This window comes from Myxine glutinosa, chromosome 1 (genome assembly GCF_964187855.1).
Source record: "Myxine glutinosa chromosome 1, kmMyxGlut1.1, whole genome shotgun sequence".
In the NCBI taxonomy this organism is placed as follows: domain Eukaryota; kingdom Metazoa; phylum Chordata; class Myxini; order Myxiniformes; family Myxinidae; genus Myxine; species Myxine glutinosa.
The window spans coordinates 77,036,153-77,060,596 of NC_136261.1; the positions used below are offsets into that span (position 1 = coordinate 77,036,153).

At 44.6% G+C, this 24,444-nt stretch overlaps 1 protein-coding gene across 1 annotated transcript in view; it reads right to left on the bottom strand.

Moving 5' to 3' along the window:
• Positions 1 to 24,444, bottom strand: part of UQCRC2 (ubiquinol-cytochrome c reductase core protein 2) — a 131,762-nt gene that overhangs the window by 33,103 nt on the left and 74,215 nt on the right. The window contains exons 5-8 of the mRNA XM_068113783.2: positions 22,124 to 22,180; positions 8,461 to 8,585; positions 8,145 to 8,242; positions 7,855 to 7,912 (exon numbers count right to left, since the gene is read on the bottom strand). Of these exons, the coding sequence (XP_067969884.2) occupies positions 7,855 to 7,912; positions 8,145 to 8,242; positions 8,461 to 8,585; positions 22,124 to 22,180 (338 nt within the window). The remainder of the gene's footprint in view (positions 1 to 7,854; positions 7,913 to 8,144; positions 8,243 to 8,460; positions 8,586 to 22,123; positions 22,181 to 24,444) is intronic.

Below are 24,444 nucleotides of genomic sequence, written 5' to 3' on the forward strand. Positions count from 1 at the left end.
CTCTCAGACCTCACAACCCAGCTCTTTTCTTTGCACCTCACCACGCAGCTCAGCCTTGGACCTCACAACTCAGCTCTCTCTTGGAGCTCTCTGCAGCTCTCTCTTCAGCTCTCTTTGCACCTCACCACGCAGCTCTCTCTTGGACCCTTTTTACGCAGCTTTGCTCTGACGACTTTTCCTTATCACTCTTGCGCCCGCGCTTTTATAACGCCTCCGGCGATTAAGCCGCCGGCCTTCCTGACACGCCCATCGGTGTGCTCACCTCGGCCATGGTTGGTCGCGTGACCCTCTGGCTCCGCCCTGATGACGACGGGCGGGCATGCCTTTCTTCCCAACCCGAGTACATGTTCAATGGCGGCAATTGTAGTTGGCAATGCGAATGGCAATTGACGAAAGGGGAAATGGAGGTTTTTGGGGAATGGGAATGAAGAATGAAGGGAATCTATCTTTTTCACTCGGTGCAATGGAGTGTGATTTTAATGGAAGACAAGGCCTTACCCTAGAACACATAATAAGGATATAAACTACTGAACAAGGGTTTTATCGTGTCCTTCAATGTGTGCTTATTGGAATTAACTACCGGGACACCCTTTGACCTTTACACAACACTGGAGGCAGGAGGGGCCAGACTCGAGCAATAATTCATAACAAATTCCAATACATTTCCACAAGTATACACAATACACTTTTCACAAAAAAAATACAATCCTCATATCCGCAACACTGCACCGTCCTCCTCTTAGGCACGTCCCGGGCCTACAACTTTAATTTAGTGTGACACGTAGGTGTAGTTCCCTCTACTTTTAACCTAACCCTGAGTGCGACAGTTTTAAAACATAGATAAATATGTCCCGCTGCTCCATTGCACCCTACCTAACAGACTCACACCCACAGTTAACCGAATTGCGGAATGGTCTTCAAACTATACACTGACGTGGGAGCATTATTTACAGTGACGCTACTTTATTTACAAAACGCAACCCAGGACCTGTGATTGTTCTTTCTGGGGGGGGGAGACAGTCTGCTCTGCATCAATGCACCATGAAAGCACCCAAAAACACACCAATACACCCTCAAGCACCTCAAGCACTCAAGCACCAATATATATATTCCTGGTGTGTACCCCGGTTTAGAATAGGTACACCATATCCCATGACAATTACAACTACATATGGCAGGGTACAGCCCGAAGTACCCCATGGGGGACCCCACTCCCTCTCGTCAAAACTCAAGGTGGGGAACCCGATCGAAGCAAGGGTGGAAAATTTATGACGGCAAAACGTCTGATGCCCGACGTGGAGATCGGTTTCTGAGGTTTGGGACATGGAATGGAGGGACAACACCTTCCCAGACTCGTAGGCATCTATGGCCTTGTGTGACCTTTCTCTCTGATAAATGTTGATTTTAGTTTTGTCCAGATGAGTCTGAATGCAACCGTGCCTTTCGATGTTCTCAATTATTAATCGGTTCACCGGTATTATTTTAAAATTGTCAAAATCAAATCAAATTGTCCTCATGTTATGACCAGGAAGAGAACAAATGGCATTTACTTATCTCCCAGATCAATACCTGTGCACAAGTTCTTGCAGCAGTCCTATCCAATAATTGACAGGAACATGCATAATTCCCGTTGTGTAATAATTCCCGTTGTGTACCCTGGTTTAGAATAGGTACACCGTATCCCTGCGTGTCGTAAGAGGCGACAAAGAGGGTTGGCATCAGAAGGGCATCCGGCCATAAAAACATTGCCTCAAAAAGAGAACCATGACAATTACAACTACACATGGGCAGGGTACAGCCCAAAGTAGAGATCTGTTTCTGAGGTTTGGGACATGGAATGTCGGGACAATGACAGGGGGATCAGGAGAAGTGGTGGAAGTATTGGTCAGAAGAAGAGTGGACATATGTTGTGTGCAAGAGATGAGATGGAAGGGAAGTGGTGTGAGAATGGTGAAGGGTAGGCAGGGACAGAAATACAAGTTTGTGTGGCAAGGGTGCCCAGAGGCATGAATGGTGTTGGTGTCCTGTTTTCTGAGGAGTTTGTAGACAGTGTGGTGAGTGTGACTAGAGTGAGTGATCGGTTGATGATGGTGAAAATGATGATTGGAAAGCGCCTGGTGAACGTCATCTCGGGATGTGCTTTGCAGGTTGGTCGGAGCGATGAAGAGAAGGACAAGTTCTGGTGTGCGATAGAGAAGCTGATGGAAAACGTGAAAGATGAGGAAGTTGTTGTGGTAGGAGGAGACCTAAATGGACATGTGGGAAGGAGTATGGACGGTTTTGAGGGAGTTCATGGAGGTTACGGATATGGTGTGAGAAATGGAGAAGGTGAAAGGATTTTGGAGTTTGCTGATGGAGCTGATTTGTAATACTCAGTTCCAGAAACAGGATAATAAGCTTGTTATATACACGTCAGGTGGGTCGACGACAACCGTTGACTACCTGATGATGCGCAGGCGAGATAGGGGGCACCTCTGGGACACAAAGGTGATCCCGGGGGAGGAGGCTGCTTCACAGCACCACTTGGTTGTCTGCGACATAAGGGTGAAAGGTGCGAGGAGAGCTTGGCGGGTGAAGTGCCAACCGAGAATGAAGGTGTGGAGGTTGAAAGAGGTGACAGTAAGGTAGGCATTAAAAGAGAGGCTGAGTAGGGTAGAGGATGATGTGATTGAGCTTGAAAGTGGTTGGATGTCAATGAAAGATAGTCTGTTGGGAGCCGTTGGTGACGTATGTGGATGGACAAAAGGACCACCGAAGCACTTGGAAACATGGTGGTGGGATGATGAAGTTGGAAAGAGGATTGACGAGAAGAGGAAGAAGTTCAAGGAGTGGCAGAAGGCGAAGGGTACGGGAGCAGAAAAAGCAGAGCATGAAAGTTATAAGGCAGCCAAGAAGGCTGCAAAGAAAGAGGTAGCAAAGGCGCAGGAGGCATGTAGGAAAATGTTCGGAGAACGCTTGGATTTGGAAGAGGGTCAGAGAGTGGTATTCAGGATTGCAAAGCAGATAGCGAAAGAGAGGTGTGATGTGATGGGGGTGAGTCGCTCGAAGGATACAACAACAACATGCATTTTAAGGCCATTTTCCCTGCTAGAGCAGGGGTTAGCCTTGCGGTCCCCATGACAATCTTCTCCATTTTGCCCTATTTTCTGCATCTCTCCTTGTTAACCCCCTTGCCCGCATTTCTTCTTCCACCATCTTTAGCCAAGTCTTTCTCGGTCTTCCCTGTCCTCAACTTACTTCTACATTCATTTCCATCACTCTTCTCAACCAGTCACTTTCATCCTTCCTCAACACATGACCAAACCATCTCAACCTGTTCCTCTTCACAGCATCAATCACAGGCTCTATTTCCATCATCTTTCGCAATTCATCCTTTGTCTTCCTCTCTCTCAACGATACTCCACACATCCACCGAACCATTCGCATTTCCACCCTTCGTTGCTGCTCTACGTTCATTACCCATGTCTCACTCCCATAAATCATAACACTTCTCACACATGCAGCATACACCTTTCCCTTCAGCTTCAACGACACTCCCCTCCTCATCAGCACGCCACTCAGTTCCCGAACCTTCTTCCATGCACATCTCACTCGAGCAACCGTTGCCAAGTCTGATCCACCTTCTCCATTCAGCATGTCTCCGAGGTAGCAAAATGTTTTCACACCTTCCAGCTTCACGCCGTCTCCAAGATCCAACTCAACATTTCTTCCATCTGCAGCTCCCTCTGTGCACACCTTACATTTGAATGGAGCTGCCACACTGGTTAATGACCCTCTCAAACCACTGCATTTTTGATGAACCCACTCAGCGCACATTGTATATTGAATGGAGTTTCCTCCGACACCCTTCCTGCACACAGCACATGGCCACTTCCCAGTTCTTTCCACCTCACCACATGCTTTACCACTTGCCATCACCTTCGTTTTTCCAATATTCACCTTCAGACCTTTTGTCTCCATGCATTCCTTCCACTTGTTCATCTTTTCCTTCAGTCCATCCATAGTTTCTGCAATCAACACCAGATCATCTGCATACAACAACTCCCACGGTAAACCCTCCTTTACGTTCTGAGCCAGCACCTCCATCACATCTACAAATAGTAGTGGACTTAGTACCGACCCCTGATGCACTCCCACCTTCACCTCAAACTCACCACTGTTCCAGTCCTTCATCCTTCCAGCTGTGCGCGCTCTTTTGTACATTGCCATCACTACTCTGATCAACCATTCCTCCACTCCTAACTTCCTCAATGCCCATGTCAATACTTCGTGTGAAACCCTATCGAATGCTTTCTCCAGATCAACAAACCCAAGAAACAACTTCTTCCTCCTCTCCATGTACTTCTCCTGCAACTGCCTCACAATAAAGAGCGCGTCTGTCGTTCCTCTTCCTGGCATAAGTCCAAACTGCATTTCGTCGATCTTCACTTTCTTCCTTATCCTCCTCTCCAACACCCTTTCCAATACCTTCATTCCATGCTCCAATAACTTTATCGCTCGGTACGAGCCACACTCCAGAGGGTCACCTTTCCCCTTGTATAGATTGCTTGGTCATCAGGTATAGGTCACCTTATATAGTTGCTTGAAGGATGAAGTGGGACAAATCGTTGAGGACCCAGATGGAATTAAAGGAAGATGGAAAAGATATATGGAAATGCTGTTGAATACAGAGAATGAATGGGATGGCAACATGGAGAGTAACCCAGTTTTAGGACCGGCAGAGAAGATAACCGAGAAGGAAGTTGAGGAAGCGACAAAAGCAATGAAGAGAAGCAAAGCGGGAGGGCCGACGGGAGTTGTGGGAGATATGGTGAAGGCAGCAGGAAGTTGGGGTGTGAAGAGAATGACAGAGATCTGTCATCTGGTGGCGAAAGACGGCCGCATTCCAGTGGATTGGGAACTGAGTACCCTCGTCCCTCTATACAAGGGGAAAGGTGACCCTCTGGAGTGTGGCTCGTACCGAGCGATAAAGTTATTGGAGCATGGAATGAAGGTATTGGAAAGGGTGTTGGAGAGGAGGATAAGGAAGAAAATGAAGATCGACGAAATGCAGTTTGGATTTATGCCAGGAAGAGGAACGACATCCATGCTTTTTATTGTGAGGCAGTTGCAGGAGAGGTACATGGAGAAGAGGAAGAAGTTGTTTCTTGGGGTTGTTGATCTGGAGAAAGCATTCGATAGGGTTCCACGCAAAGTATTGGCATGGGCATTGAGGAAGTTAGGAGTGGAGGAATGGTTGATCAGAGTCGTGATGGCAATGTACAAAAGAGTGCGCACAGCTGTAAGGACGAAGGACAGGAACAGCGGTGAGTTTGAGGTAAAGGTGGGAGTGCATCAGGGGTCGGTACCAAGTCCACTACGATTTGTAGCTGTGATGGAGGTGCTGGCTCGAAACGTAAAGGAGGGTTTACCATGGGAGTTGTTGTATGCAGATGATCTGGTGTTGATTCCGGAAAGTATGGATGGACTGAAGGAAAGGATGAACAAGTGGAAAGAATGTATGGAGACAAAAGATCTGAAGGTGAATATCGGAAAGACGAAGGTGATGGCAAGTGGTAAAGCACGTGGTGAGGTGGAAAGAACTGGGAAGTGGCCATGTGCTGTGTGCAGGAAGGGTGTCGGAGTGAACTCCATTCAATGTGCAATGTGTGCTGAGTGGGTTCATCAAAAATGTAGTGGTCTGAGAGGGTCATTTACCAGTGTGGCAGCTACATTCAAATGTAAGGTGTGCACAGAGGGAGCTGCAGATGGGAGAAATGTTGAGTTGGATCTTGGAGACGGCGTGAAGCTGGAAGGTGTGAAAACATTTTGCTACCTCGGAGACATGCTGAATGGAGAAGGTGGATCAGACTCGGCAACGGTTGCTGGGGTGAGATGTGCATGGAAGAAGTTTCGGGAACTGAGTGGCGTGCTGATGAGGAGGGGAGTGTCGTTGAAGCTGAAGGGAAAGGTGTATGCTGCATGTGTGAGAAGTGTTATGATTTATGGGAGTGAGACATGGGTAATGAACGTAGAGCAGCAACGAAGGCTGGAAAGGGTGGAAATGCGAATGGTTCGATGGATGTGTGGAGTATCGTTGAGAGAGAGGAAGACAAAGGATGAATTGCGAAAGATGATGGGAATAGAGCCTGTGATTGATGCTGTGAAGAGGAACAGATTGAGATGGTTTGGTCATGTGTTGAGGAACGATGAAAGTGACCGGTTGAGAAGAGTGATGGAAATGAATGTAGAAGGACGTAGAGGACGGGGAAGACCGAGAAAGACTTGGCTAAAGATGGTGGAAGAAGAAATGCGGGCAAGGGGGTTAACAAGGAGAGATGCAGAAAATAGGGCAAAATGGAGAAGATTGTCATGGGGACCGCAAGGCTAGCCCCCGCTCTTGCAGGGAAAATGGCCTTTAAATGCATGTTGTTGTTATTGTATGCAATAAATCTCCAAAAGCTCAAGCCAAAATCCAGCTGGAGGCAGTAGTATTCAGGATTTGGATTCTAAATTTCTGGAAACCAGATCAGTCTCAGGAAACTTAGTCTCAGTACTTATCAGTCACCATGATATTGTCAGTAAAATGTTTGTTTTCATTTTATTTTTTTTGTATACAAGATCGAGGCTCGTGTAAAGAGCTAACATTAATGACAAAAAAAAAACCCCCCCAAAAAACGGACACATAAGAGGAAATAAAGGGAGCGGGAGACAAGATGGGGAGAGAGGGGGAAGCACACAAGTCCAACATTTGAGAGCAGGGACATCAGGAGATCTGTGGGAGGTAGAGGGCTTGGGGGGTGGAGGCATGGGAAGGGGGTGGGAGAGGTAAAAAAAAAAAAAAAACCACATGGACACTGCTAGGACTTCCAGGAAAGAAGTCGGTATTTCAGAAAAGTGGATCTGGGGTGAATTAACAGGGGTAGAAAAGATCAAGGTTTTGGATGGGGGAAGATAAGAGATGGTGGTGAACAGCTGTTTTAAACACCTGGAGGGATGAGTGGGATTGAAGAGTGAGGGAGTTTATTCCAGAGGCGGGAGAAAAGAGGAATGAAAGAGTGAAGGTGAGCAGAGAGCCTTTATTTTGGTGTGGATTTCTGTTTTCTGTGGAAGGGAGAGGGCTGTGGCAGGGTACACGGTATAAAATAAATGGACACTCCTAGGACTTTCAGGAAAGAAAACAGAATTTGAAAAAGATGGATTTAGGGCAGTGAACAATTTGCGCTGGGTGCCTCCATATTTATCTGAATGGTGAATCTCAGTTAATCTGCCTCAGGTTATGAGACAGCATGAATGCTGAATCCCACAGGCACTATATCAGGGTATGTGACGGCACAAATATTTTTCCAAGTACTGCTAAAGGGAAGGTTTTGAAAGCGCCAAGAAGGCGATTTGTGTTCCAGTGTTCAATTATATAATTCAATTGAAATAAGATAAAAAATTTATTGGCTGTAGAAAAACAAAAAAAACAACCCTTTTTTCAGAACATTTCCACTGTCGATGCAGCGTCTTTTACACCACCTTATATAGTTCTACTTTCCCATTTGTGTCCTTTATGCCATCTGTAAAAACAGTGAGTTCCTGTTTGATTGATTTTCAATTTTGTTTGACTGCCAGACAGGCAGACAGTCGAGAGAAATTACATTACTCATCTGTACTCATGCACGCTCAGGATGAGATTTTGTACATTTTGCAAAATTCGCACGTGAGGGGTAAATATGGCTCGGCAACGTTGTGCATAACAAATGTACCTGCACGTACAGGAAAGGGGATGGAAGGCAGAAGAGAATGCACACAGCAAGGTCAACAATAAAATAGAAAATGAGATATCCATTTCGTCTACTCAAAGTATACAGAAAGAGTAAGCAAACCCACCGATGCCAACGACAGCCAGGCGTGAACTTGTGATGTGATTATGGATAAAATCCATCATCTATATAAGCAAATGCAAGAAGAGAAAAAAATACAATTATAGGAAGATATGAATGTCAGTCCCAAAAAAAAACAAAAAAAAAACATCAACAACATTTAATGCAAATTGAGAATATGTCTGTTTCACATCGGTTTGCTGAGTCAATATAATAAAAAATAAAATGCAGAAAGTTGAAAATGCAGTCAATGCAGAAACAATAAGTCTGGAGTGTTTGGAGCAAGGGTAAACACACCATGTCTTGAGTGAATTTCTCCATCATGAAGTCGGGACAGTAGAGAGAATTTCTTAGAGCGTTCTTGTAAGCAATCATGTGCAAATCTTCCAAAACAGCTATTCGTTGGGCAAAACAAAACAAAATACAACATCAATGAGGGAGGAATACGATTCCTTGAAAACCTCTTCCTTCCCAATTTAAAGATTTCTTTAAAAACCTCACCATTCCTGATTTTAAGGATTGGCTTCAAATTTCCACACATCTGTTTCTCAGGAGCAAAGGGGGGGGGGGGGGGAATCAATGGATAAGAAGCTGACAGACTTGCGAGTGGTACCCATGTGTGTAGAGTGCATAGCAATGGATTTCTCCAGTCGCATGCGCTGTCGAATGTCATGCAGCTCCCAAGGATAGTACAGAGGTTTCGTCAATATTCCACCAAGAATATTCGCCAGGTCATGGCTGCAATGAATAATGGGGACAATAAAGTTTGTTTTGCTTTTCACTAAAATCAAGGCATGAGGAAGAGTTCAGTGACAAAGGGTAGCAGGTTGTAACATATAAACAAAAACACAAGTGCACCACAGCATGTGAAGGAGAATGGTTAATAAAAGTGATCAGGACATCAGAAAATGTAGAAAAGCAGAACTCTGTTGTTAAGCAGTCGATGAAAAAAAGAGCGAATAGATATATACATAGTCATACACACATATTACTGTATATATTTTATTATATATATATATATATATATATATATATATACAGTGGGGAGAACAAGTATTTGATACACTGCCGATTTTGCAGGTTTTCCCACTTACAAAGCACGTCAAGGTCTGTTATTTTTATCATAGGTACACTTCAACTGTGGAAGACGGAATCTAAAACAAAAATCCTGAAAATCACATTGTATGATTTTTAAGTAATTAATTTGCATTTTATTGCATGAAATAAGTATTTGATACATCAGAAAAACAGAACTTAATATTTGGTACAGAAACCTTTGTTTGCAATTACAGAGATCAGACGTTTCCTATAGTTCTTAACCAGGTTTGCACACACTGCAGCAGGGATTTTGGCCCACTCCTCCATACAGATCTTCACCAGATCCTTCAGGTTTCGGGGCTGTCGCTGTGCAACACAGACTTTCAGCTCCCTCCAAAGATTTTCTGTTGGGTTCAGGTCTGGAGACTGGCTAGGCCACTCCAGGACCTTGAGATGCTTCGTACGGAGCCACTCCTTAGTTGCCCTGGCTGTGTGTTTCGGGTCGTTGTCATGCTGGAAGACCCAGCCACGCCCCATCTTCAATGCTCTTATTGAGGGAAGGTGATTGTTGGCCAAGATCTCGCGATACATGGCCCCATCCATCCTCCCCTCAATACGGTGCAGTCGTCCTGTCCCCTTTGCAGAAAAGCATCCCCAAAGAATGATGTTTCCACCTCCATGCTTCATGGTTGGGATGGTGTTCTTGGGGTTGTACTCATCCTTCTTCTTCCTCCAAACACGGCGAGTGGAGTTTAAACCAAAAAGCTCTATTTTGGTCTCATCAGACCACATGACCTTCTCCCATTCCTCCTCTGGATCATCCAGATGGTCATTGGCAAACTTCAGACGGGCCTGGACATGCGCTGGCTTGAGCAGAGGGACCTTGCGTGCGCTGCAGGATTTTAATCCATGACGGCGTAGTGTGTTACTTATGGTTTTCTTTGATACTGTGGTCCCAGCTCTCTTCAGGTCATTGACCAGGTCCTGCCGTGTAGTTCTGGGCTGATCCCTCACCTTTCTCATGATCATTGAGGCTCCACGAGGTGAGATCTTGCATGGAGCCCCAGACCGAGGGAGATTGACTGTCATCTTGAACTTCTTCCATTTTCTAATAATTGCGCCAACAGTTGTTGCCTTCTCACCAAGCTGCTTGCCTATTGTCCTGTAGCCCATCCCAGCCTTGTGCAAGTCTACAAATTTGTCCCTGATGTCCTTAGACAGCTCTCTGGTCTTGCCCATTGTGGAGAGGTTGGAGTCTGATTGATTGAGTGTGGACAGGTCTGGAGACGGCTTTGCGGTCGGTCTTTGCGGTCTTTGTGGTCGGAGACGGTCTGGAGACGTCTTTTATGCAGATAACGAGTTCAAACAGGTGCAGTTAATACAGGTAATGAGTGGAGAATGGGAGGGCTTCTTAAAGAAAAAACTAACAGGTCTGTGAGAGCCGGAATTCTTACTGGTTGGTAGGTGATCAAATACTTATTTCATGCAATAAAATGCAAATTAATTACTTAAAAATCATACAATGTGATTTTCAGGATTTTTGTTTTAGATTCCGTCTTCCACAGTTGAAGTGTACCTATGATAAAAATTACAGACCTTTACGTGCTTTGTAAGTGGGAAAACCTGCAAAATCGGCAGTGTATCAAATACTTGTTCTCCCCACTGTATGTACATACATATACATTTACACAGTGCCTTCAGAAAAGTCTACTTTCAAAACCCCCTTTCAAAAGTGAAAAACAAATTCGACAAATTTCAGAAATTGAATTAAATGTATAAAACTAGAATATCTTGGTTGGACAAGTGTCCACCCCCCTGAGTTAATACTTTGTGGAAGCACCTTTGACAGCAATTACAGCTGTGACTCTGTTGGGATAGGTCTCCAGCAACTTTGCACACCTTGATTGGACAATATTTGCCCATTATTCTGTACAAAACTGTTCAAGCTCAGTCAAGTTGCGTGGGAGCGTTGGATTGTTGATGGACAGCAATCTTCAAGTCGTGCCAGATTTGATTCGATTCGATTTAGGTCATCCTCTTGTGCATGTCTTCCTCATGCCCTCTGGAATTTTGTTATTTATCCCCTCCATGAGCCTTGGTCCCCAAAAAAGAAAAATACAAAACTCCTTCCCCTTACCAACAGAGATGGGATTAATTCGGTGGCATTTTTCTCAAGGATTGGATATCGAAGGTATCCCTAAGTTATTTGGACATTCATATCGAGTTATTCCTCAAAGCATTCCAACTTCACTCGTTAATCGTTAAATTTCGACCGGCAGAATTGCCTTGCTAATCTTTTTTTTCTGTTCTTTTCGGGCTCTGACTGGGCCACTCAAGCACATTTATCTTTTTGTTTCTTAGCCACTCCAGTGTAGCTTTGGCTCTGTGCTTCGGGTTGTTGTCATGCTGAAAGGTGAACTTCCGTCCCAATTTCAGCTTTCTTGCAGAGGGCAGCAGGTTTTCCTCTAAGATTTTTCTATATTTTGCTCCATTCATTTTCCCTTATATCCTGACAAATGCCCCAGTCCCTGCTGATGAGAAACATCCCCATACCATGAGGCTGCCACCACCATGCTTCACAATAGTGATGGTATTCTTTGGGTGATGTGCAGTGTTGGGTTTGCGCCAAACATAACGTTTTGCATTTAGGCCAAAACGTTCCATCTTGGTTTCGTCAGACCACAAAACGTTTTGCCACACGGATGGCTTCAGAATGCATACCTCAACGGAACTCAAGGTGGGCTTTTTTGAGTAATGGTTTCCTTCTAGCCAACCTACTATACAGGCCAGACTTATAGTGCTTGGGACACAGAGACACATGCACACAGAGACCAGTCTTTGCCATGAGGCCTGTAGCTCTTTCAAAGTTATCACTGGCCTCTTGGCAGCTTCTCTGATCAGTCTCCTCCTTGTTTTGTAATCCAGTTTGGAGGGACAGCCTGATTGAGGCAGGGTCTTGGTGGTAACATATTCCCTCCATTTCTTAATGATTGTCTTGACGGTGCTCCAAGGGATATTCAAGGCCTTTGAAATATTTTTATACCCATCCCCTGATCTGTCTTTACACAACTATGCCGGATAAATTTTGAAAGCTCCTTGGTGCTCATTGTTGAGTCTTTGCTGTGAAATGCACTACCCAGCAGAGGAAACCTACAGGAACAGACGATTTTATTCTTAAACAATCAGAATCACTACAATTTAATACAGGTGGAGGCCAATTAACCTGGTGTGTGATTTTGAAGGTGATTAGTTACACCTGAGCTAATTTACAATTACCATTATAAGTGGGGTGCAAACCTATCCAACAAAGATATTCTAGTTTTATTTAATTTTCATTGATTCTGAAATTTGTAGAATTTGTTTTTCACTTGGAAGTTGTGGGTTGAATGAATGATCGTTTTAAGGCCATTTTCCCCGCTAGAGCGAGGGTTAGCCTTGCGGGCCCCATGACAATCATGGTTCCCTGTTTGAGGCAATGTTTTTATGGCCGGATGCCCTTCCTGACGCCAACCCTTGGTCACCTCTTACGATGCGCAGGGATACGGTGTACCTATTCTAAATCGGGGTACACACCGTGATCATTCATCCCAGCAAGCTGGTACTCAATATGCCGACCTCGGAAGGATGACAGGCTGAGTGAACCACCCTGGCGTTAATTCAGCGATCAACCGGGATTTGAACCCAGGATCCGAGGATCCCAAGCCGGCACCCTAACCGCTAAGCCAACACCAGGCTGTGGGTTACGATGTGTAAATGAAGGTGGAAAGAAAAATTCTGATTTAATGCATTTCGGGCTATAAGACAACAAAAGGTGAAAATTTTGAAAGGAGGTGCAGACTTTCTATAGCAATATATATATATATATACAGACTTGGCATTTAATATGGAATATTTTTTTTGTGGGGGTGAACTTACTTTTCAAGATGTCTTAGAACCAAAAGTTCATTGGAATTATGTTGAAATTATTCTAGATTTTGTTAATGTGACCTTTAAAAGAAACAAAAACCACATTTGACATTTCGAAACAAATAAATTGATCCTTGAAAGTGATGGAAACTGATATCGAACTCAATTCATGGACAGTGCTGTGTTAAACTTCTGTACGTTTTCCAGAAGTATCTCTTTATTTTGCAGATTAGCCAAAAAAAATTTCAACAAAAACAAAAGTTAAATTACGACTGGGATTACGGACAGTAAAATTACAGTTCAGTACTTCGTGTAACCCCCACGAGCATTCAGGAGAGCACATACACGTTGAGGCATGCAGTTCACGAGATTTGCCAAGGTTTGGACAGGAATCGCTTGCCATGCAGTGACAATAGCCTGCTGCAATTCACGCACAGAGGTTGGCTGCTGGTCCAAGTGGTCGATTTGACGCGTTAATTCTGCCCACAAGTTCTCTATGGGATTCATATCCGGGGACATGGCAGGCCACTCCATATGCTCTACACCACGGTCAGCAAGAAAGTGTTGGATCATGCGAGCACGATGAGGCCATGCATTGTCATCTTGGAATACAAAGTTTCCTCAAAAGGCTGCACGAGCAAATGGAAGCAATGTTTCTTCCAGAATGGCCCTGTACTTGAACTAGTTCAGTTTTCCATTCAGAACAACCAGGTCAGTTTTGCCCCCTGCATGAAAAGCAGCCCAAACGGTCACTCCACCACCTCCAGCTTGGACTCTTGGCACTATACAATCTTTGTTCTAGGCTTCATGCACTTGTCTGCGCACTCGGACGCGGCCATCTTGACGATAGACCAGAAATCTAGACTCGTCACTGAAGATCACGTGATTCCAGTGTCCTGGCTGCCATTGACGGTGCTCTCTGGCCCACTGCAATCGGCGCTGGCGGTGTTGTCTGGTCAGGCGTGGCTTTCTCAGGGGACACCTGGCACGATAGCCTGCTTGAACCAGTTGTTGGTTGACTAGCCTTCTGGATACAGGCACATTTGTCAGTTGCTGCCACTCAGCCCTAAGCCGATTAGCTTACTTGGTATGGCCATTGCGGACTAACCGGTGCAGCTGGCGAGCATCCCTCCTTCTGGTTCTGCGGGGACGTACTGAGGCATCCTCACAGCGGCAGCTCGTACTGAGGCGTCCTCACAGCGGCAGCTCGTACTGAGGCGTCCTCACAGCGGCAGCTCGTACTGAGGCGTCCTCACAGCGGCAGCTCGTACTGAGGCGTCCTCACAGCGGCAGCTCGTACTGAGGCGTCCTCACAGCGGCAGCTCGTACTGACGCGTCCTCACAGCGGCAGCTCGTACTGACGCGTCCTCACAGCGGCAGCTCGTACTGACGCGGCCTCACAGCGGCAGCTCGTAATGACGCGTCCTCACAGCGGCAGCTCCTACTGAGGCGTCCTCACAGCGACAGCTCGTACTGAGGCGTCCTCACAGCGCCAACTCGCACTGAGGCGTCCTCACAGCGGCAGCTCGTACTGAGGTGTCCTCACAGCGGCAGCTCGTACTGAGGCGTCCTCACAGCGGCAGCTCGTACTGAGGCGTCCTCACAGCGGCAGCTCGTACTGAGGCGTGCTCACAGCGGCAGCTCGTACTGATGGATGCGTCCTCACAGCGGCAGCTCGTACTGATGGATGCGTCCTCACAGCGGCAGCTCGTACTGATGGATGCGTCCTCACAGCGGCAGCTCGTACTGACGCGTCCTCACAGCGCCAGCTCGTACTGACGCGTCCTCACAGCGGCAGCTCGTACTGACGCGTCCTCACAGCGGCAGCTCGTACTGACGCATCCTCACAGCGGCAGCTCGTACTGATGCGTCCTCACAGCGGCAGCTCATACTGACGCGTCCTCACAGCGTCCTCACACCTCACTTGCCTCAGATTCCATTTGTCACCCAGGCGTGTGCTGCTATGAGGTGGAGCTCCTAATATCCGTACACATCACAATTCGTACACATATCCTGTCACCCACAACCCACCCCACGTACATCGATGGCCTCCGAGGTGATTATGGTGGGTGAAGTTGAGAAGAGAAAGTTCAGGGAAATGGCAGGAATAATTTGTAGTGGTACAGGAAGACACGACTCCTCCATCCATTGCGAAATACATTTCAAAATTAAGAAATTTTCGGATATCAAATCCTTCCTCTTCTCCAATTGCTTGATCCCTGATCATCAATTTGGTTTCAGACAGGGTCAATCTACTCTGGATATGCTGCTTCTGTCTCAACAATGGATGGAGGTCCTCAATGTCAAACAGGAAATCAGAGCCGTCTCCCTTGACATATCGCGTGCCTTCGATACTGTCTGGCACCCCGCTCTGCTCACCAAGCTTTCCTCCTATGGTATCCATGGAAATCTCCATGCATGGCTTGTGGACTTCCTCTCTGGTCGTAGTCAACGTGTGGCCATGAATGGATTTCTCTCATCTCCCCTTCCTGTTCAGGCTGGAGTTCCCCATGGCAGTGTTCTGGGCCCTGTGCTTTTTCTGGTCTTCATCAATGAATCTCTGGAAAATCCTCTCTACCTCTTGGCTGATGACTCCACCCTCTGACGCTCCATTCCGCATCCCTGAGATCGGTAGTCTGCCGCCTCACTTGCTGCAGACCTGGACACAATCAAAGACTGGTCAAACAAGTGGAAAATGTCTTTCAATCCTGACAAATCTCACACACTTACTATGTCTAAATCTCACACACTTACGGTCGAAAAGACCCACTGGAAAACCCTCCCATCTACTTTCTCAACAATCCTCTCCAAGAAGTTCTGTCACTCAAGCTTTTGGGTCTCACTGTCTGCCATGATCTTTCCTGGGAAAACCACATTTCCAAGCTGGCTTCCAAAGCCAGTCGCCGACTGGGCATCCTCCATTGTGTGAAGTCCTTCCTTGGCACACCTGAGCACCTCACCACATAAAAGGTTTTCATCTGCAGTTCAATGGAATACTGCTCTTCCCTCTGGGCTGGTGCTCCTGCCTCACACCTGGCTCGGCTTCACGCTGTTGAAACCAAAGCTTTCAGAATCATTGGAATCTCCCGCGATGAAGCTGATTGTGATGGCCTTTCACTCACTCACTCACCGCAGGTAGGTAGGTGGTCTTTCTGTCTTCGACCGACTCCTTTCTGGCCCAGCTCCCCCAGCTCTATCTGTGCTCTGTCCCCCAAATAGTCCTATAGGTCGCACAAGATCTGCCAGCAACCCTCTTCTGGTGAAATTGCCAAAATGAAGACTCTCTGCTCACCTTCACTCTTTCATTCGTCTTTACTCCCACCTCTGGAACAAACTCCCTCACTCTCTTCAATCCCACTCCTCCCTCCAGGTCTTTAAAACAGCTGTTCACCACCATCTCTCATCTTCCCCCATCCAAAACCTTGATCTTTTCTATCACCGTTAATTCACCCCAGATCCACTTTTTTTTTTTTTTTTTTTTTTTTGTATACAAGATCGAGGCTCGTGAAAGAGCGAAAATTAATCACACAGAAAGACAAACAGACACATAAAACAAATAACATCGGGAGCGGTAGACAAGATGGGGAGAGAGGGGGAAGGACACAAACACAACATTTGAGAGCAGGGACCGAGAGACATGGAGACATCGAGAGATCTGTTGGAGGGAGAGGGCTTTGGGGGGGAGGCATGTGAAGGGGGGAGGCATGGGAAGGGGGGGAGGCATGTGAAGGGGGTGGGGGGGGGGTGGGAGAGGTATAAACATATGGACACTGCCAGGATTTCCAGGAAATAAGTTGGAATTTCAAACAAGGTGGATCTGGGGTGAATTAGTGGGGGTAGAAAAGATCAAGGTTATGGATGGGGGAAGATAAGAGATGGTGGTGAACAGCTGTTTTAAAGACCTGGAGGGAGGAGAGGGATTGAAGGGAGTGTGGGAGTTTGTTCCACAGGCGGGAGAAAAGAGGAATGAAAGAGTGAAGGTGAGCAGAGAGCCGAGATTTCGGCAGTTTAACCATCAGAGGGTTGCTGGCAGATCTTGTGCGACCTGTAGGAATATTTGGGGGACAGAGCACGGAGAGAGCTGGGGGAGCAAGGCCGGAGAGGAGTCGGTAGAAGACAGAAAGACCACCTACCTGCCTGCGGTGAGTGAGTGAAAGGCCCTCAGAGATAGCTTCATCGCGGGAGATTCCAATGATTTTGAAAGCTTTGGATTCAACAGCGTGAAGCCGAGCCAGGTGTGAGGCAGGAGCACCAGCCCATAGGGGAGAACAGTATTCCATTGAGCTGCGGATGAAAGCCTTGTATGTGGTGAGGAGCTCAGGTGTGCCGAGGAAGGACTTCGCACGACGGAGGATGCCCAGTCGGCGACTGGCTTTGGAGGCCAGCTTGGAAATGTGGTTTTCCCAAGAAAGATCATGGCAGATAGTGAGACCCAAAAGCTTGAGTGACAGAACTTCTTGGAGAGGATTGTTGAGAAAGTAGATGGGAGGGTTGTCCAGTCGATCTTTCCGGAGAGACATAGTAAGAGAGTGAGATTTGGCAGGATTGAAAGACATGTTCCACTTGTTTGACCAGTCTGTGATTTTGTCCAGGTCTTCAGAGAGTGAGGAGGCTGCAGACTGCCTATCTGAGGGAAGAGGAATGGAGCGGCAGAGAGTGGAGTCATCAGCAAAGAGATAGAGAGGATTTTCCAGAGAGTCAGAGAGATCATTGATAAAGACCAGAAAAAGCACAGTTTTCACTTTTTTGAAATACCAACTTCTTTCCTGGAAGTCCTAGCAGTGTCCATGTGTTTTATACCTCTCCCACCTCCCCCCCCCCCCCCCCTTCCCATGATTCCTCCCCTCAAGCCCTCTCCCTTCCACAGATCTCCCGATGTCCCTGTTCTCTGCTGTTGTAATTGTGTGCTTCCCTCTCTCTCCCCATCTTGTCTCCCGCTCCCTTTATTGTATGTTTTGTGTAGCCGTTTTTTTTTTTGTGCGATTAATGTCAGCTCTTACACGAGCCTCGATCGTGTATATAAAAATATATATATATTACATATAATATATATTACATATATATATATATATATATATATATATATATATATATATATATATATATATATATATGTATGTATGTATGTATGTATGTATGTATGTATGTATGTATGTATGTATGTATGTATGTATATATATATATATATATATATATATATATATATATATATATATATATATATATATATATATATATATATATATATATATATATATATATATATATATATATATATATATATATATATATATATATATATATATATATATATATATATATATATACTAGCTGAGGTACCCGGCTTCGCCCGGGTTGAATAAGAATAAGACAAATATATGATGAAAAGAACATGTATATTTTAGAGCAATATCACAGTACATTTCCTACATGACGTTTTGTCAATTTTAAATTTCTCAAAACTTCTGGGTATACAACATTTCTGGTTTTCTTACTTGGTGCCAAGATATAAAGATTGCTTGGTTTTCCAACCCTCGAGCAGCCCACGTTCAGCTGGCCATGGGCAAACACTTGTTCTGTGAAGTTCAGGCCTACAACTTTCATTGATTGCCCCTGCGCCTTGTTGATGGACATAGCAAAACATAGCCTGATGGGGAACAGAATCCTCTTGAAGGAGAATGGAAGGTCAGGTGGAATAAGTGGTATCCTTGGAATGAATACTTTCTCTCCTCTGTATTGTCCTGAGAGGATGGTTGCCTCTAGGACATGCGGCATCATTTGCTGGATTGTCATTCGTGTTCCATTACACAGCTTTGGTGGATCAAGATTCCTTAGAAGCATGCTTGGTGCTCCCACCTTGAGAATCAACCTGTGTGTTGGGAGTCCTTGAGGCTGAAGACTGTTGAGAAACTCAGTTGGGAAGTTTACTGCCTGATCTTTATCTGTCACTTTGTCAAGAGAATCATAATTTATTTCATGACCGGGAAGTTGGTGGAGGAGCAAATTGTTGATCTCTTGAACAGCATTGTTCTTGGGGGCCAAAATGGCTCTTTCGGCAAGCCATGATGAGTCCTGGAACTGGGTCTCCATATTGGGAAAGACCTTTTTGATCAAGTCATCTTTTGTTTCAACAAACTGTCCAAATGGTAGAATTATTTGTTCTGATGCATCTTGAGGGTATAGGCCATTGCCAACTTTCAAAAGCTGGCTTGAGAACGCCCCTGCAGTGTTGTCACCAAGAAGGTGGACTCTCATGTTGGTATTCAGGGTAAGTCTTTGCACATGTGGCCAGAGGAGATAAGAAGACTTGATACAGGCCTTGACTTGATCTGCTCTTGTGCCCCGTTGGATGACTGGGAGAGTCTGACGAAAGTCTCCAGCCAGAACAGTTGTCACACCACGCATGATTTTCTTGTTGTTGCGAATATATTGGAGTGTTCTGTTCACTGCTTCGAATGCCTGCTTGTTGTTCATAGTAGCCTCATCCCAGATGATGATTTTGCACTGTTGAAGGATCTTGGCATTTGCTGAATTCTTGCTAATGTTGCAGGTTGGGGTGTCTTGCTTGGTCAAATCCAAAGGCAGTTTGAAAGTTGAGTGTGCTGTCCTTCCTCCTTCAAGAAGTGTAGCTGCAATTCCACTTGAGGCCACAGCCAGAGCAATTTCCGAATTTTGACGAACCTTGGCCAGGATGATATTAATGAGGAATGTTTTTCCTGTCCCGCCAGGAGCATCGAGGAAGAATATCTTGCCAGCATCATCATCAACACTCTTCAGGATAGAAGTAAAGGCTTGCTGTTGGTCCTCAACCATTCTTGGGACATTCTGCTCTACAAATGTGGTCAGCTTTTCCATGTTGTAGTTTGTTTCCCTCAGAAGCCCCTGAGCCATTCCCTCAATGCTGTTTTCTGGTTGGGGCATTCTACAATTTGCCATAGTGGTTCCACAGGCAATCAGGTGCTTCTCTAGCTCAATCAAGGCTTGATTGTAGATTGCACAGTTGAAATCAATATCCACACCAGGGTTCTGACATCTGGCCAAGTGAAGAAAGTCTTCAGACATATTTCCTTTGTGGTCCTCCCAGAGCTTCTCTGGATCCTGAATGTCACATGCTGCCAATATGATGGAAAACAGCTGCCGTAGTTGTTTGGTGCCTGTGAGACTGCTGCCTCATCCATGGCGTTTTTCCAATGTTCATCTTCTTCCAATAGACCATGGAGTCGGCAGGCATCGCAGAAGGTGGCACAATCTTGACCATTAACCCGTCGCAAATCTTTAAAGGATGTTGGACCTCTGACAGTGTGCAGGAGAAGGCGCAGAAAGAAACAGTCTCTGTTCTTTGGATGAACTGTGTAGACTCTGCCAATTGCGCTGCTGGCATAAACTCCAGGATAATTGTCTACTGGAATGTCCTTCTTCCTGCGATTCCACGTTTTGTTCTCCCATGTGTAGCCTACAACCTTCATTGATTGCCCCTGCGCCAGAAATATGTCTTGAAATATTCCTGAAATAAGTTGTTGACCTTTTGGCCTATGTTAACCGCAAAAATAATTGGTGGTTTAATTCAGTGATCTGATATGCAAATCCTCTTCAAATTTCAAGTCAATTAGATGAAAATTGACGATTTTAGAAATTTGGCCCATATTGATATTTTCACCTTTAGACCTCAAAAATAATTGGTGGTTGAATTAGGTGACCCGATATGCAAATCCTATCCAAATTTCAAGTAAATTGGATGAAAATGTAGGATTTTAAAAACTTCACCTTAAGTTGTTGACCTTTGGCCTATGTTTACTTTTTGGCCTATGCTGACCTCAAAAAGAATTGGTGGTTCAATTTCAGTGACCTGATATGCAAATCGTCTTCACATTTCAAGTCAATCAGATGAAAGTTGAGGATTTTAGAAATTTGAAATTGTTGTTGACTTTTGGCCTATGCTGCTCTTTTGGCCTATGGTGATCTCAAAAATAGTTGTTGGTTGAATTCAGTTTGCTGATATGTAAATCCCATTCAAATTTCAAGTGAATCGGATGAAAATTGAGGATTTTAGAAACTAAAAAAAAGAGTGGTTGACCTTTGGCCTACGTTGACCTTTTGGCCTACACCGATCTCAAAAATAGTTGGTGGTTTAATTCAGTAAGCCGATATGTAAATCCTATTCAAAGTTCAAGTCAATAGGATGAAAATTAAGGATTTTAGAATTGAGGCTGACGACTGTTGAGAAACTCAGTTGGGAGGTTTACTGCCTGATCTGCATGTCACTTTGTCAAGAGAATCATAATTTCTTTCATGACCGGGCAGCGAACGTCATTATGTGCGACTTTACGTCACTCCTACGGATGTGAAAACATTTGTTTTCCTTAAAAAGATATTTAAAATAAATAAAATAGTACATAAATTAACAGTAAAAGAAGCTAAAAAACAATTGAAAATACAATAAAAAGCACATTAAAAAAATATAAATATGTACGTACAGTATACTGTACGTACGCGCAACTGCCGATTCTCATTCAAAACAGAGGCGACGTACAGTATTCCTTTACTGTGTCTGTGTTAGCCATGGGTCCGAAGAAGGATAATGCTAGTGTTTCCAAGCGTAATGTGGTTACGATGGACGATAAGGTAAATCTGATTAAAAGGTATGGAAAAGGTGGAAAAGTGTCGGTGATAGCGCATAGACCTTATCGCGAATCGGAACCGCAATGCGTCATGGGATCGGAAAGGGGCAATAGCGCCGCCACAAACTACACCATGGAATTGCAGCTGGCGCAGTTTTTTAAACCATTGATATTAAAATAAAAAGTACCCTATAACCACCGGAATTTTATGCTGATTCCGAATCTGTGTCTACAACTTTTCTCCGATGTGTAGTTCTTGAGTTATAAGCGGACATCCAGACAGACAGACAGACACTCCTCCTTTATATATAGTTTTTTTTTTTTCATTTATAATGCAATCAATGGTCATGCGCCACATATCAAAGCTCTTTTGTCAGCAATGCGCCAGAACAACTTTTTAGTTTGGTTAAACTTAAATGCAGATAAAATCTCTAATTCAGGAAGGAAGAACATTTACAATCGAGTTATCATGCCTCTCCAGATGGTGATGTAATACAAACATAACCTGTTCAAACAAACTCATTGCACAATTCTTGTATGACACGGAAGTTTGTTTCCATCATGATGCAAGACTGTAGATAAGGTCATGGATTGTGCTTTATAGTCCACACAGAGTGCTTGTACTGCTGAAGCAGATTCTATGAATAGAGTTACAATCCTAGATGGGTCACCACTCCGACACAGCAAGATCATAGTGTATGAAAAAATACTTGCATGTGGTCTCGGAGAGCATTCATTGAGTACATTGTGTACTCTCTCGTGCTGGTGATTCTGCAATGACAACCCAGCAAAGTATTACAAAAAAAAAATACCTTGGGGGCTTTGATGAGACAAATATTAGATTTGTGGGAAAGGTTACAGACATTGAAATGAGTTCAGATAGGGAAGCAGGTTGTATGAAGAGACAATTAACCGAATCAATGCACATTCTAGATAAGAGGCTAAACAAATATAAAATATCCTTTTAATTAACCCTTTCTCTTTAGAAAGCAATGAGCACCAGCTCGGAATGACAGCTCCTACAAGTACAAAAACGTGCATTCTAAACAATATGCAAACGTGATAAATGTATGACCAAGACTGGCATCATTCCATGTGAGTGAAAATGTTTTTGATGATCACCGGTCTAGCTCCCCCTGCTCTGTCCCCCAAATATTCCTGCAGGATGCACAAGATCTGTTAGCAACTCACTTCTGGTGAAACTTCCAAAATCAAGACTCTCTGCTCACCTCACCTTCACTCTTTCATCCCTCTTTTTCCCACCTATGGAAAACACTCTCTTCAATCCCATTCTTCTCTCCAGGTCTTCAAAACAGCTGTTCACCATGATCTCATATCTTTCCCCATACAAAACCTTGATCTTTTCCATTCCCTTGAATCCACCCCAAACCCACCTCCTTCAAATCCCTGTTTTCTTTCCTGAAATCCCCCGTAGTGTCCATCATGTTTATCCCGTGTACTCACCGCAAGCCCCCTCTCTTCCAAAGATCTCCTCATGTCCCTGTTCCTCACTGCTGTTGTGCTTCCCTCTCTCATCTCCTCTTGTTTCCTGCTTCATTTATTATATGTTATATGTGTTAGTTCTTATATGAGCCTCGACTTGGTGTACAAAAAAAAAAGAGCATCTGTTTGCGCAAGTGTGGTGTAATTCCTGTAATTATAAAACGTGATCATGCACCATGTTTAGAAAGCTCCAGTCTCCCCACCCAAGTGTCTGTGTTTAAGCCCCACCTTTCCCCTCCCTACATTTCCTAAATCCCCGACATCGTCTGCCTGTCCTTTTATGGTAATTTCCCTGATGGTGATAACCAATGGGTGCAGCCCACAGCACGATTGCTGGATCAGCGCGAGGCCACCAAGCAGGCAAAAGCATGCCATTATAAGAACATCTGGCTGGCTGTGACAGCCAATTAAATTAGCACAGCACAATCACAGTGTCAGGTACAAGGCCAGATGGGCTTAAAGCCTGCCCTTGTATGAACATCTGACCTGCCATTATATTAACATTTTATATAATACTTGTATAAATATCTAAAATATCGTTCCTGGAAAATGCCATGATAGTTAAAACCAAGAGCCTGTAATAAAAAGGGGGTTAGGTTCCTGGGCTTTTAGAAAATAGAAGAAGCAGCCAAAAATAAACACATCGCAATTGAAACAAAGAGCAATCAGAGATTGCAGACCCTCGCCAGGATGTGTTTTCAGTGGTTTTTAAGGCTATTGTGTTAAAACAAATATGGCGGCCGAACCACGTGACCGATGGTCATATTTTCTTTTTTTTCTCCACCAATTTATTCCCAGATTATGCTGAAGAAATTTCATCTTGATCGGATGAAGTTTTGTACTTGTCAAATTATGACGTCATAATGGAGGCACCTATGACATCATCATTTACAGATGTTATTCCACATGGAGAGTTCTTTACAATGCGCCATGTCTCAATTTTTTCGATGCAGCGCTTTCGGAGATAGAGGTGCAAATATTTTTGGTTTTTTCCAAGATGGCGGCCGAACCACGTGACCTATGACGTCATAATTATCATTTAAAAATTCTACAGGTGGAGTTGCACCTATGGTGAAAATTTCCTGTCAATCGGACCAACGGTTGCAGAAAAAATCATATTTATTCTGTGCGGACAAACAAACAGACAGACAGACACAAATGCAACACCCTCTCCTCAGGCGAGGGTAACTAGAATTGCACTTGGTAGAGTGCATACCTCTGCCAGGCTGAATAGTTTGTTTTATATCCCAATGATAGGCTGGATCTGGATTCAGACCTGAACCAAAAGCTAATCGGCTTGTTCTTATCACCTAACCAACTCATTCACCGAGTTTAGTCATAATCATCCATAACTTTTTTTAATATCATGTTATATATCGCTTTTCGCCCGATCTCTCAATGGTGAAGAATCACTTAAAATTTCAATAATTCCCATATCCGAATCCATATTCAGATCTTCACCAAAGTCGAATCGATTCGTCCTAGTCACACAACCGGTCCACCAAGTTTCGTCCAAATCCATCCACAACCTT